This window comes from Notothenia rossii (assembly GCF_949606895.1).
Source record: "Notothenia rossii genome assembly, chromosome: 4".
Classification (NCBI taxonomy): domain Eukaryota; kingdom Metazoa; phylum Chordata; class Actinopteri; order Perciformes; family Nototheniidae; genus Notothenia; species Notothenia rossii.
In genome coordinates, this window is record NC_136902.1 from 8,266,582 (window position 1) to 8,280,663 (window position 14,082).

General features: G+C 40.1%; 1 protein-coding gene across 3 annotated transcripts; it reads left to right on the top strand.

Annotated features, from left to right (window-relative positions):
- Positions 1 to 3,189: 3,189 nt before the first annotated feature.
- Positions 3,190 to 7,345, top strand: LOC307036224 (uncharacterized protein). 3 transcript variants are annotated; one of them, XM_079676328.1, is made up of 4 exons: positions 3,190 to 3,660; positions 4,631 to 4,729; positions 5,654 to 5,691; positions 5,869 to 7,345. In XM_079676328.1, the coding sequence occupies exons 1-4, from the start codon at positions 3,264 to 3,266 to the stop codon at positions 6,037 to 6,039; spliced, it is 705 nt and encodes a 234-aa protein (XP_079532454.1). In that variant the 5' UTR covers positions 3,190 to 3,263; the 3' UTR covers positions 6,040 to 7,345. The 3 variants fall into 3 exon arrangements, with proteins under 3 accessions (XP_079532454.1, XP_079532455.1, XP_079532453.1); XM_079676329.1 differs by having other exon boundaries at positions 4,707 to 4,741; XM_079676327.1 differs by having other exon boundaries at positions 3,192 to 3,660; positions 4,631 to 4,741.
- The last annotated feature ends 6,737 nt before the right edge of the window (positions 7,346 to 14,082 follow it).

Below are 14,082 nucleotides of genomic sequence, written 5' to 3' on the forward strand. Positions count from 1 at the left end.
AGGCAGAGGTCACATTTGAACTCAATTACCTAAGTGCAATGATGACATACCTTATTTATACTACACTTGTGTATTCAAATGTATTACTAATACATTTTATATTTCCAATCGACTTGATTTACAAGAAAATATTTAACTTTTTGATCGACTACATTTATTTAACAGGTGAAGTGAGGATTTGACACTGAGGCTACATACGTGTTGATCTACAAAACATGATGATCTGATGCAGTAAAATGTTGTACGAGTATACAACCAGCAGCATTCAAAGTATCTAAAATTGGCTCTATATAAACTACAACAAAACAATTACATGATCATTAAACCAAATATTCTATGATAACACTTTGAAATGTGTTTTTATGCATAGTGATTATTTTATAGATGTTTCTATACTCGATACTTTTGTGCTTTTACCCAAGTAACATTTTGAATTCAGTTCTTTCAATGGAGTATTTTTAGACCATGTGTTTCTGCATTGGGGAGGACAGGAGAGCTGTGTTGTGTTTGGAGGAGGGCCTTCATAATTTAAGGAAGTAACAAGTTCCTGGTTAGCCAGTAAAGAAAGAGAGTCAGTGTTAAACCATCAGAGTCTCAGCATGGAAGTCTCTCACACTTTGATCTGCTTCTTCCTCCTCTTCTGTGAGTACATCACTTTATTTTCATGTCAGTTATTGAATCATTTTCCTTTGAAGTATGTATTGAGTTAATGCAAGGCTCCAGCAGTACGAGTTATTCAAATATTCCAAAGTTTGGCTTTTTAGTAGCTATGCAACCAATGACCTAAGCTTCAAAAGTAATGTTCACTTCCTCAAACAAACTGTAAATTAAACATCATTAAACTCAGTTATTATCTGCTGACTGAATTAGTAACATTTAGTCATTACGACGATAATTTATATGATTGTTTTCATTATCATTTCTTCTGCAAATAATTTTCTTAATTCATGTATTAATCTTTTGATTTGTATTCGTACTATATATACATGCCGCTAATGTTAATTGAACCTTACTATTATATTTTGTATCTTATTGTACCTTTTTAACATTTACAACTCACGTACGGCTTGACACTGCTGCTGGAACAAAACAATTATTTTTCCCAATTTGGGATAAATAAAGTTTATATCTATCTAAGTGTTTCGTCCAAAAATGTCATAAATAAAAAAAAGTGGTGTTGACATAAAACACATTTATAGGTTATGTACTTTAAGGATTTGCATTAATGTAACTCTTAAAGTTACAGATGGAGACTTCATGTAGTCTTTGTGTCTAAAGGATAAAGGTCTCAGACCAAACGGCCACATTAACCTGCAGTGCTGATGGTGATCTTCAGTCACAGGCTGTGGTTTAACTCTGAGGATCTGTGTTCATGTGAAACAGGAAGTGTTGTGATCAGACTGCAGCATCTTACAGGAAGTACTGACCACTACTAACGATGGCTCATCTTTTGTTCATCTTTTGTTCAGCTCTGCAGGATGAAAACACCGGTCTCGTCAGTGCCCAACACTCTGTCTATTTATTAACTGAAGGAGAAAATGTCACAGTTCAATGCTCCTCTACTTGGTATTTAAGCAGGAAGGTCTTCTGTAAGAAACCATGTGAACAAAAAGACATTCTCATTGAAACAACTGATGCCACAGCTCAGAGAGGCAGATACAGGATTGATTATGAAGGTGGATATTTTTTTGTGACCATCACTCAGCTGAACAAGTCTGACTCAGGAGGGTACTGGTGTGGTGCGGGTACACAAGAGGTTTCATCCAAGTATATTGAGATCATCGTTGTTGATGGTGAGTTTCTACTAAAATCTGAATGTTCTTTCTTGTCCAGAAATTGTTTTATCTTTTCACCTTTACTTCATCTAAATCCTACATCTCTTCTGAAAGTAACACTCTGTCTATTCAGTAACTGAAGGAGCAGAGGTCAGAGTTGAATGCTTCACTCCTTCTAATAGAATCAGGAAGTTCTTCTGTAAGGAACCATGTAAACAAAAAGACATTCTCATTGAAACAACTGATGCCCCAGCTCAGAGAGGCAGATACAGCATTCATTATAAACAGCGAGATTTGTTTGTGACCATCACTCAGCTGACCAAGTCTGACTCAGGACGCTACAGGTGTGGTGCGGGTACATTTTTTAAAACGGCTTCATACGAGGCTATTGAAATCATCGTTGTTGACGGTGAGTTTACTAAAAACTGAATGTTCTTTCTTGTCCAGACATTTTTTTATCTTCTCACCTTTACTTCATTTAAATCCAACATGTCTTCTGAAAGTAACGGATAAACTGAAACTCACACACGTACACAAGTATATTTGAATATTATTGTATAGAACACACTTAGTGTTTTTCCATTGAATGAAGTAGAGTCCAAGAGACCGCTCTCTGTTCTGTTGAAAAATAAGACAATGAAGGAATTAAATGAATACATTACCAAATATACCATTTTTAGATTAATGAATTACTCATCCTGTGTTACCTTGAATTTGTGAAGAAAAACTTTTTCTAGCATGAATCCACGGTGAACAAAGAATCCCAAAATGGAGAAAAGTATTGGTGAATTAAAACATCCGTTAACTAACTCTAACACAACTAATGCTGTATAATCCTAATGTCATTTACTGTATGCTCAGTACTTCCCTAAAACATGCATTCTGCTTAAACCTCACCGTTTAAAACACTTCTGCAGAAAGACACGAGCTCCTCTTTTCTCAAAGACAGTTAATGCAGAAGTTTTTATTTGAAGTAATGTTTTAGGGAAGTCATGAGCAAATTAATTCAAGGAAACTCAGGGTAAGTCATAATATAACAATGATCATTTCAAGGGGTAAAGAAATCATTTCAAAACATTTTCAACAGATCTCCTGACTAAAGTTCACATTTAATGATCAGTTAAGCTCATTGAAGCACTATTTGTAATTAAAAATACAAAGCCTGCGATTTTATTAAAGCATTCAAATATATTATACATTAAAAGTCTAATGATGCCAAATCAAACTGAAATGAAATAATAAAGAATTTCAAAAAACCTGTTTCATTAAATCGTCACACCTCATCCCTCAGTGACTGGATCACGTCTGAAAATATACAAAGTTTAAAATATTGAAACTGCAATTTGTAAACTACAAATAGTAACTTTTGATTGTTTTTGTTTTTCAACAGCAAAACTTGATGGTGGTCCTTCTGCAGAAAAAACAATCGATGCTAGAGCTGGGGAAAATATTGTAGTTGAATGCTCCTTTAGTCGCTCTGGAACCAAGATGTACTTCTGCAAGGAGGAATGTAAAAAATACATTCTTGCAGGACCGATTTACAAAGATTTGAAAAAAGACAGATACAGCATCAGATATCTTGAAGGATCTCTAAAAGAAGGATTTGTGATTGTGAGCATCGACCAGCTGGCCCAGTCTGACTCAGGATGGTACAGGTGTGGTCTGGACAGAAGAACTAACAAAGATCTATACCAGAGGTTTAGGCTCAACGTCACTGATGGTGAGTTTCAGCTGGAAAATTTGGCCAAAAAAGCTCTGACCACTTCTACTCCATCATCATCCGTCCCATCAGCCTCTACAGAAAAAACAAACCAAAGTGAAAGCTCCACATCTACACCAGCTTCCCCTAAAACCACAGAGCAACCTGAATCAAGAACTACTACAGGTACATCCACACACTGTGTTTACTAGATAACGTTTAAACAACTTATGAAACATAACATTCTTCCATCATAATGTTCTATTTTTTTTCTACAATCAAAATCTGTAAATTTCTGTTGGCATCAAGTACAAATTACAAATCAGATTTTAAAATGCTTCACCTTAAATCATATTCCCAGCTTTTAAAACATGTACTCTATTTCTACAGTAGGTATATGACAAATACTGTTGACCTGTTGACCTCTTCCCTTAAAGATAAGCCAATAACCAAATGGATTATACGGCCCGTCCACACACAGGCATGAAACAAATCTTGAAAAATCTTGATGCTGGGCGTGTCTGAAGCTTGGCGATTTCACGCGCCCAAGGCGACCAACAACCAATCAGGAATCTCCTTGGAATCTCCCGCCCGCCCCCGGCATACAAAGCCTGTCCATTCAATGTTAAAACGAAGTAAACTGGATATAAACTCCCCAAACTGGTGAAAAGCTACCAATTTCACCAACTGTCTCTGCCACCTCCCTCCATGCCTGATTCCTCCGGTTTAGGTCCCGGTAGGTGAACAGACAGCAGTCGTAAAGGACCCGGAAATTTCCTACAGCAATGATTAATTTATGCTTTATTGTATGACATATGGAAAAGACCGCAGCGGTATCTGCATACAGTACACGCGGTTTGATTGGCTAGCGCTTGCACTGGCGGGATTTGCATAAACGGGATTTGACTGGCTGATGCCAGCTTCGCAAGCATTGGGAGCATCAAAAGTTGAACATTGCTCAACCTTTGATGCTCACGATGCTTTCAAAGCCATGCTCCGCTCCCCACAATGCAGTTTGGCGAAGATTACAAATCTTCTACGTCACCCCATTCAAGTGAATGGGCGAAGCTTTGAAAGATTTTTTTCATGCCTGTGTGTGGACGGGACGTTAGTGTTAGATGTTATAGTTTACTAGTAACTGTAACTTGTACCACAGGTGTGATCCTGTATGTGTCTCTGACTCTGGTCGTCCTGGTCATCGTGTCATCACTGTCTGTGCTGGTATTCTGCAGGAAGAGGACTTGTAAAGCCAAAAGTGAGGAACCAGGTAACACACACACACACGCACACACACACACACACACACACACACACACACACACACACACACACACACACACACACACACACACACACACACACACACACACACACACACACACACACACACACACACACACAGAGAAACAATTTTTTACAAACAAATGGTAGCAACTGTTTTCTCTTGACTTGTTATATTAACTTTAAACACAGACGCAAGATTCTATTTGTTTCTCACAAGGGTGTAACTTTGGTTTGAGAGGTGGGTGGGACACAAAACAGGGTGTCCTCCGCAATGAAACATTGTTCTCAATTTAATTCCATGTATTCCATTCCGTGTGTGTGTGTGTGTGTGTGTGTGTGTGTGTGTGTGTGTGTGTGTGTGTGTGTGTGTGTGTGTGTGTGTGTGTGTGTGTGTGTGTGTGTGTGTGTGTGTGTGTGTGTGTGTGTGTGTGTGTGTGTGTGTGTGTGTGCAGCTGTGATATAGATTTAAATGTGTTTTATTGTATAATGGTGTAGTTGCATAGATACTAGACTATATGTTCTATGTTCGTGATGTTGCGACTTACAAAGCATAATTGTAGCACCTGTTTCCTCAACAACTGAAGGATTGTCGCTCTGCCAGTTCCAGTTATAACAAAACATTTGTTCATTTATAAAAACACACATACACAAATAGAGGTATCTAAGAGGATAGCTTCCTCTATTTTGGAGTGAAGTCAGCTCATGGGCTTTTACATTTTTTTAAGTAATTTAAATTTGACAGGTTGCTAAATGACAAAATATGTTGTGTTGTTTACAAACTCAAAACACATCTATTTATCTTGTTGTTTAATGGTTGGCCCAAATATAGGTTTAAATGAGGAATGTGTGAAAATCTGTGAGAGTCTCTTTCTCAAAGTACTGTTGTGTTTTTCAGAACCTCGTGTGGAAACACAAAATGCTTCTGCACCGGAGGTGAGTTTGAGAAAAGTTGTACTAACACATTAGCTCGGTAGGGCTACATTTCTTGCACCTGTTGCTGCTTCCTATCCATATTTACTGAAATGCCGGATTTGGCTTTGATTCATTGAAGCTGCTTGATTTGTTCTGTTTTTAAAGACAGATTTAATCAAGCAATGGTTTTTCCTCCAGGCTGAAGACGACCCGAGTCAACCCTCCTACTCTGAGATCAAATTTGTCAGCGTTGGCTCGTCCCACAACGGTTTCCACGGTGACGCCGAGCGTGTTATCTACTCTGTTCCTCGGGTGGAAGCTAGCTCTGATGAGCCCCCTCTGTACTCTACTGTTAACAACCCCCAATAACTCTCACAGTCTGGCAGAAGAAGCTGGTGTGAATTAAGCAGCCGCGTAAATATTCTGAAACAGAGAGATGTTTGTGGGAATATGTACGATTATTTAACCATTTACTTATTTCACAATTGCTCTGAATGACCTGCTCATGTGATGATCAGTCCAGCTCTGCTCTAGTTCACAAACGTGCTGCTTCAGTTTGCTTCAGGTCAAAGCTGGTTGCACTTATTGTAAGTCACTTTGGATAAAAGCGTCAGCTAAATTATATTTAATGTAAAAAGCTATTTTATGGCTTCAATTTATTTATAAAGTTCATTTTATTAAACTTGATATTGTTACGGTTGAGTTAAGGAAGCAGGACCCAAATGCAGATAACTCTGATTAACCTTTATTTCAAGGATAATGAAAATAACTCGGACAAAACAGAACACTCACCGGTGAACTCAGTCACCAACAAAAGACGAACCAGCACTGAACACAGGAAGAGACAAGACTAAATACAGGGAGGGGTAACCACGAGACGAGAAACAACCGGGCAGGGGAGGAAAAACACAAGGGCAACAGGTGAACACAATCAGACAATTAGACACACCAGGGAAACTAAAAACAGGGAGGAAAAACACAGAGAGAGGGACCAGACGATACACAAGGGAGAAAGGGAGAACCGAACAGCAAAATAAACCCAAACCTAGACATACAAAACTAAAAACGTGACATAACATGAGAATCGTGACAGATATGGTATTAGTTATCTCTGTAAGGTAAACTGTTCTAGTCAAGTTAGCAGATTAGCATAAGATATGTTGCTTCCAATTAGCTTTGACTATTAAATTGACTATTTTGGTTAAACGCTTAATTTACAGAAATGTTTAATTATAGCAGAATATAAATAAATAGTTATGAAACTATAGATGTGGTCAGTACGGGTTACAAAATGCCACTCCTCATACTGTTACGTAATGTGTCAGACTTTTAACCTGTTAGTATTGTTTTTATGTATATAATTAATGATATAATTGGATTTGAACTTTTTTTTTATAGTTTTATATTTTATATTGTATTTTATATTAACACTCTTCCTGCTCTGTACTGTATCTGCTGCACAACACACTTCCTCGGGATGAAAATAAAAGTTTTCTTAAATGATTTATGAAATGTGTTCGACAATAATATGTATTTTCGACTTAAAACAAAGTACACTTTTCCACAGACTTAACATTAAATAATGTAAATGTTAAAAGTCAAAGATATTATTTTGCTGCATTAAGTTGCAGAGTTTTAAAGTGAAACCATACGTGATACACATGCAGGTGTTAGAGGAGAGTCAAGCTGTGAGTGTTTTATTGGGACTCCATGGTTTAGAGAAGTGAAAACATGTTGGTTTGCCGGTGAAGAAGAAAGACCATCAGAGACTGGAACATGGACGTCTGCCACAGTTTGATCTTCTTCGTCCTCAGTGAGTACACTTTGTAGTTCTGTCATTTCTCTATAACGTCATCTTCCTTTCTGTATTTAATGTTAAACTCCCCCAGCTGTGTGACCATCAGGTGTTTGTTTGTTTGTGTGGGTAAAGGTGTGACCAGCCCTGAGTATAGAAAAACAAGAGCATATTCCTAATGTATTTTTAATCCACAAATTTGTTTTATATTTTACCTTCATCCAAAGGTTTTTACAATATAATTGGAATCAACCATGAGGATACAAATTCAGCAACAATCCTGCAAACACATAAGCTTTCAAATACATTTCTAATAGCCAGGTTAGTTTTTATAGTCTCACTTTGTAGTATTCACATTGGTGCTGCTGACACTTCACACAGGAAACTACCTCTATAACACAATTAGCAAAAAGCATTCACGGAGAAACCTGCTCGAGGCTCACAAAATAAATCTTTCTCAGGAAGTCTCTGCAAATGCATGCTTTTGTTGACTTCAGGGTTGATTAATCGGTCAATATGCCCTCTTAGATTTAGAACTCCAGGGTTCATTCACTTGCTTTTTCTGGAGATTTCAACATTTAACCATTTTATGGTTTGTTTGGTTGTAATGGAGAAAGGGGGTTTAAAATTAATCCAGCAAATGTAACTGCATTGACTTAAAAATGTGATCAACTAATACTTGTGTTTATTTTACGACAGAAAACTCAAATCTAACACCTGTAACAGCTTCTAGTTTGACTGAATGTATGAACAGTTCAACTCTCTGTTCTACTTAATATATTCGTATACTTAACAGTGTACACACATTGACTGTTTATGGGTACATATGTAGGCCTAAGTGTATTTATAATCTCTGAAATACAACTTTGCCGTGGCTGATGTTTTATTTTAATGTCATATTAACTTTATATATTACAGAAAACGTTTTAATGCGTAATGGAGCTGCTATGTTGTATGCCATTCAATAGGTTTATTGCGTCTTATATGTAAAAAACAAAGTTAAAGAGGATTTTCCAATAATGTCATACTTGCTTTTGTGAAACTGTTTCATGTGATGACAATATACACAGATACAGATCCAATGCCTATTATCCAAATACTCAAGCATCTCGCGGTCACGCGACAGCGGGGGCAGGGGCCTTCTCCGCTCTGCCCAGCCGGCTGCCTGCGGAAGCAGATGGGCCGCTAGGCTTTCATCCAGTGGGTGCACACCGGGACACTCCGTGTCCGAGTGGCCCTGCATTCTGAGGATTCCAGCCCATGTCGCCTTGCCACCGGAGCCTTCGTTCTCAGAGGCTGTCGCCACGTGGCCTCCACACACCGCCAGATGTCTGGCAGGGGGGGTGAAGTCTAGTAGTTAATAAAAAACAATATCAAAACAAATTATTACAACTAACTTTATTGTGAAATTAAAACAGAACGGTAAAAGAATAGTCTATTCTGAGGCCCGATTTCTGTATATAAATAAAGAACTACGACAGATGTAATATTTAATGCAGCCAAACCATTTATTACAATGCATTCATGTGATGACTTTCAAAGAGTAAAGCAAGCATTGCTGAATAAAGTATGATTTTATCTTTTACGAAACGTTTTTTTTCATACAGTATGGAATGCAGTTGGAGGTCAACCAATCACAGAGCTTGAAGACTAATCACGGGAGTTTGTTGAGCAAAACCGGAATGATAGCTGAGGATTCTGGGTAGTGTTGTGTCTTCTGCCATCCTAAACTCTGAACAAATATTTGTTTCTCCTTATCGAAGGGGAAAAATACAAAAGCATTGTACTGTGGTGACCACTGTATTACATAATTCAATCTAGGAAGTATAGGCTGGGGGTATTGTTCTGCACGGACACTATTGCTTACTGTACCTCCGGGGTATATACTGCGTCCTCCTTCCTTTAGCTTTCTCTTGTCTTCCGGGGCTGCGACCAGACAACATGCCCTTTTCTGCTCTTGAATAAAGACAACTTTGCACCTTCGATGCACCGCCTCCGACTCCTGTCTCTCTGCACTACATTGGTGACCCTGACATAGTCTCACGAAGTATCAGAGACTGTACCGAACACGGCAAAAAAACTCAGTTTTTTCTCGAAATGCCGGGGATCTTTGGAGACGTCCGTGGCTGCCACCGACACACGGACTGAGGCTCGGTGCGCCCCCCGCAGAATGGCTGAGGACATCGCTCGCCATTCCCACATCGTCTCGGCACTGGAAGACAGCAGGCCTTCCGACTACACAGAGACACGACCTGCTAGGTATGGGAGAACCCGACTTCTACCTGATGGGGCTGTTTCTTCAGGACGTGCGGCTGCGGACGGCGCCCCGTCTGACCCCGTCTGGTCTCTCCCCTGTCCACGGCTCCTTCCTCCCGGGGATGCTGCTCCTGCCCCCCGGGGACACGGCTCCTTCCTCCCGAGGACTTCGTGCCCCCCGCCGCTGTGCCCTCGCCTGCGGCCGGGCAGCTCTCCTTCCTGCTGGGGACCACCGGGATGTTTACGCCCATCCCCACGTCGCAGCACAGCGACCCTGCTTTCTACGTCTGGCGGATGTTGTCTTCATTCTGCGGCCCCCTTACGACGGCCCGTTCCGGCCCGCCCCCGGGGGGGATGCCCTCGCCCTCGTTAGGGCCCCTACCCTTCCCTGCGGCCCCCTTCCGACGGCCAGTTCCATGGCCTGGCCCTCATATGCGACCCCGCCCTCCTCTGCCCCTGTGGTGCTTCCTCCCGGACACGGGGGTTGTGTCCATGGTTGAATTGGGGGGGCTTGTGTGGTGACCACTGTATTACATAATTCAATCTAGGAACTACAGGCTGGGGATATTGTTCTGCACGGACACTATTGCTTACTGTACCTCCGGGGTATATACTGTGTCCTCCTTCCTTTCGCTTTCTCTTGTCGTCCCGGGCTGCGACCCGACAACATCTGCATTTTTTGCTGCTCATTAAAGCCAGCTTTGTACCTCCATTGCACCGCCTCCGACTCCCTATCTCTCGGCGCTACAGTACACAATTTAAACCAATCAATGTTGTGTAATTAACAAGGATAATCTGGTGTTTTTGAGTTGATGAGTAGTGCAGATATCACTGTAAAATCAATCGTCAGTAAGGAGAATACTTACTTCCGGGTGTAAAATCCTCCATTATCCAATGGGAATGGACGCTCACATTGCCTTTAACTGCCGCCGACATGGACCGATGCGGTGCTTCCCTGAGCGTCAAATGATGGGAATACATTGCAATCCGTTTATGAAGCTGAAGGAGACTCGGCGCGTCACAACTACGCCAAAGGACCCTGACCAAGCGTAGCTCCTGGACGTGCAGGGAGTGAGACAGCTGTGACAAAAATTCTCCTGGGTTCCAATAAAGTTTGATCTTATCCAAAGTTTTTGGGACATGTTGTAAAGAATGTATTTTTGGGTCGCAGTTTACCACGGTTTGATCTTCTTGGTTTTTTAGTGAGTACACCTTTATTTCTGTCATTTTCTATATAACGTAATTTCCCTTTTTATATTTACAGATATACTCCCGCAGATGTGTGCTCATCAGATGTTGCCTATTTTAAAATGAGTCTGTCTTTTTTGTTCCTGTGGTTAGAAGTGTGATCAGCTAGTATGAGTCACTTCTATTTTATTATTAGATTTCCTGAATTGTTGTACCTTTTTCTAATGTGTCTCCGATCAACATTGGCTTTTCTGTACTTTTTAAGGTCTTATAATATATATAATACATCTGTAGTCTTTAGAGTGGTTCAGCCAGACTGTAGCTGAGCACGTTGTTCCTTCACAACACAGGAAACTACCTCTAACGCAATTTGAAAAAAGTTGTCTTCCTTACAGAGAGATCTGTATCCCAAAATAAATGCTTCCCAGGAAGTCCCTGCAAATGCATGCTTTTGTTCACTTGCTAAGAGCTCAATAAGTCCATTAACATCTTACAATATAAGAGAGAAACAATTCGTTTTTCAGAGGAAATACAACAGAGCAGGAGTAAAATGCTTCTAGCTGTGTAGTGAAGTACAATGTATAATATAGCAGTAAGGGATTTTATATGCTTTAGATCCTCTGGAGCAGAGAGAGGAGCTGTGAATTATTGTTATTGATTAATGCATCAGTGTTTCTTAGGGTCAAAAACACTAAACTCACAACTTAAAATGAAAGTGTTTAGTTTATTCAATAAAAGAGCACATGTTCAATGTGAAAAGTGACAGTAGATATAGATTAGTTGCAATTTGGTGCTATATATACAACCTGGTATCACGGCAAGACGTGAACATGTGACGATTTCATCCCTTCAAACGTGACAGTTACACGGTATTGTTAACATGACCCAACCAGTGGAGAAATACCCGGAAATGCCAAGCAAATGCTACCCCGACGGTCGGTTGTTATTGTCAATATTAATCTAATAATGATTTATTTTTTAATAGTTACTCGATTTTGCCGATGTTCTTGTTGCCCCAGCTGGTCGACACCTCTTTTAGCAGAAACAAAGGCTACATGAATGTATAAATTCAATGTTAATCCATGTGTGTGTTTGTGGAATTAACGGACGTGACGTTGTGCAATTGCGTTGCCATGCAACAGCTTCGGTTCATGTTAATTTACAAACTCTTCATCTAGAACCGTAGTTATATTTAAAAACATTTTTAGAAGGCCTCACGAAATACTTTAATGTAAATAAAAAATGTAACGTGAGTGCGAGTCACAATAGTCTGATATATAAGCATGAAGAACAAACAAACACGGCCGGGGTCAAGTTGTGTTCCCTGGATGAACTAAGCAGGCAGAGTGCCTGTAGCTTCACGGAGCAGCTAGCAGAGAGGTAAGAAGGTAACAGCAGCAGTCACTTGACAGAGCCGTCACTCAATGCGACCACGCCCTAATATATACAAAATATTTAAGACCTAATATAAATAAAAGGGCAGTGTTAAAAAAACAATTCACTCACAGATCCATAATCATGAAGGTGGAATCTAACTATATTCATAATAATATTTATTGCATCCATGGGTAGAAACATGTTTTTTTCTGCTGTAAATTTGGCATTTTAACATGGGGGTATATGGAAATTGCTCCTTTCTGCAGTCAGTCCCTATCGGCCAAGATATGAACTGCAGTGTGTGGCACTTCCGTATTGGCGTCCCGGCTCTTCCCCAGAGTTTGCCGCTTGGTTGGGACATGTTGGGCTGTCGGGTGCTGACCAATCACGAAGCGTCATTTCTTGACTGGCAGCAAAAACAACTAATCACAGCAGTGCTTCTCTGGCTGGCTCTGTCCAATCACAAACAAGAAGTGTTCTCCCTGAAGGTATAGAGAACCGCAGCCCTAAAACCTGGAAGTAAAGTTAGCATTTTTACCAAGTCTGGTTCCTTCGATAAAAAGCAATGCAATTTCTCCATAGGATCTTGGAAAATAGCTCCAAATAAGGTCTGTGTTTGACACAAATTGAAGAGACAGATCATATTTTGTTCTACGACATTAAATACATCAGCAGTGACCCCGCTGGTGATTTCTGAAGAGTTTACGTGTCTGAAAAACGATGGTTGTTAATGTGGCTGAATCGGACTACAGAAGTTGTCCAGGCCGTTTTACATCATTACACCGAACACGTAAAACACTCCCGCTAAGTTTGTTTGCTTGAAAGCAAGTTCCTGCCTCCTGCAAACTGTTCAAACAAACACTTCAACTTGTACCATTTACAATCTGTATGTTTGAATATGGATCCACTTTGAAGCAGCAACCCTGCTGTAGTTCGTTTATAGCGTAACGTTAGCATTTTGCTTCTGGCGACTAGATTATTATTATTATAAAGTAGGGTAGACATGTGGATATTATCCGGTGATCCGTCTCTTAAATGACCTTATTTCGAGCTATTTTCTAAAATCCTATGGAGAAATTGCTTTGCGTTTTTGACGAAGGAACCGGAAGGAGTTTACTTCCGGGTTTTAGGGCGCGTCACTGCGGTTGTCTATACCCTTTCCGTCCATTGTGAAATGATGTGGTGTTTTCTGAAATGCTGTAGTGTTTTGTGAAATGCTGTGGTGTTTTCTGAAATGCTGTAGTGTTTTGTGAAATGCTGTGGTGTTTTCTGAAATGCTGTAGTGTTTTCTGAAATGCTGTGGCGTTTTGTGAAATGCTGCGGCGTTTTCTGAAATGCTGTTGTGTCTTGCACTTCAGGGCCACCGTATAAAGATGATGCTTATAAACTACTTTGGTTGACTGCAAACGTGGAGACTTCTGCTGAATATAATGTCTCAAGCAACAATGGGAAAGCTGATACACCAGCAAGGTCTCATGATGTTATAGCTGGTGAAGAACACAATTAAAGATGTTTTTGGAGTTTTATTTTTTTAGTCATTGATTTAATTTTTTTGTCAAAGAGATGCTGATTTGAAACCGTTGTTACATACAATTACGGCATTTCCTGTTTCTGCCGGAGAGAGGGGAGTTTGTCCCAAAGCTTGCCGCTGTATTTACTCCCTGCATCTGACAGGAGGGAGCCTCATGTGTCACTCCCATAGACTGTATATTATATAAAGGTCACTCCACGGAGTTCACTCCGTCACGGAGAGGGAGTGTATAGGGGTAGGGTGTAGGGCGTGGTTTGGGATTGGG